The following is an 853-nucleotide window of genomic DNA, read 5'->3' as shown; positions in this document are numbered from 1 at the left end:
CGTTCCCACAGGGAGTGGGGATGGTGGGGGGTGGGGGGAATGTTGGACAGGTGTCACTGTCTCTCTTGCTCGCTGACCATTTCCTTTTTTCCATCTGTCTGTCTCTGTCACTGTCTCAGGTTCTGTGGCTCCACAGCGATCCGAACAGCAGCACCCTCCATCGGCCCCTCCAATACTCCAGGCAGCGTCTGCTGCAGGCCCTCCGCTCGTGGCTGGTCCCTACTCCCCTCCGTACCTCCCATACAGTCCGCAGCAGTTCACAGCCCAACCTGCCATGATGCAGGCAATGGCTCAATATCACTCTCAGGTACTGGGGGCATTGGGGGGGTGGTGGAGGGCCATCTGTCTCTGCTGGGGTAGGGGATTCTCTCTGCAAACTCTCCTCCCCGACCCCTCTCCCCTCGTCCATACACCCTGGACTCTCCAATTACTACGTGGCCAGTCTGTCTTTTCCCCTCTCAGCACCCCCACCACCCTCCTTTGCCTGTGTCCAGCTCCCAGTTCTTCTGCAGGGACTATGTCAATGCGTCAAATCTTTTCAATAAGGTAATCACTCTCNNNNCTTCTCTCTCTGTCTCTGTCTCTGCTCCCTCACCCCTCCTCTCATTAATGAGCGCTCTGTCTCATGCTCGCTCTCTTGTGCTCGCTTGCTGGGTTGCTTTCTCTCGTTCTCACTCACGCGCTCACACTGCCTCTCTCTCTCTCATTCTCACTCACGCGCTCGCACTGCCTGTCTCTCTCTCTCTCTCTCTCTGTCTCTCGTTCTCGCTCGCACTGCCTGTCTCTCTCTCTCTCTCTCTCTCTCTCTCTCTCATTCTCACTCGCATTGTCTGTCTGTCTCTGTCTCTTGTTC

General features: G+C 56.4%; 1 protein-coding gene across 1 annotated transcript in view; it reads left to right on the top strand.

The window, feature by feature from the left end:
- The window catches only part of LOC125481871 (ataxin-2-like protein), a 13,994-nt gene that overhangs the window by 7,983 nt on the left and 5,158 nt on the right, over positions 1-853 (top strand). The window contains exon 12 of the mRNA XM_048593798.1: positions 120-307. Within this exon, the coding sequence (XP_048449755.1) occupies positions 120-307 (188 nt within the window). The remainder of the gene's footprint in view (positions 1-119; positions 308-853) is intronic.

The sequence above is a fragment of the Rhincodon typus genome, unplaced genomic scaffold, assembly GCF_021869965.1.
Source record: "Rhincodon typus isolate 14 unplaced genomic scaffold, sRhiTyp1.1 hic_rhity00003981, whole genome shotgun sequence".
NCBI lineage: Eukaryota > Metazoa > Chordata > Chondrichthyes > Orectolobiformes > Rhincodontidae > Rhincodon > Rhincodon typus.
The sequence above is the reverse complement of the archived record's forward strand: the minus strand, read 5'-3'. Positions and strand labels throughout refer to the sequence as shown.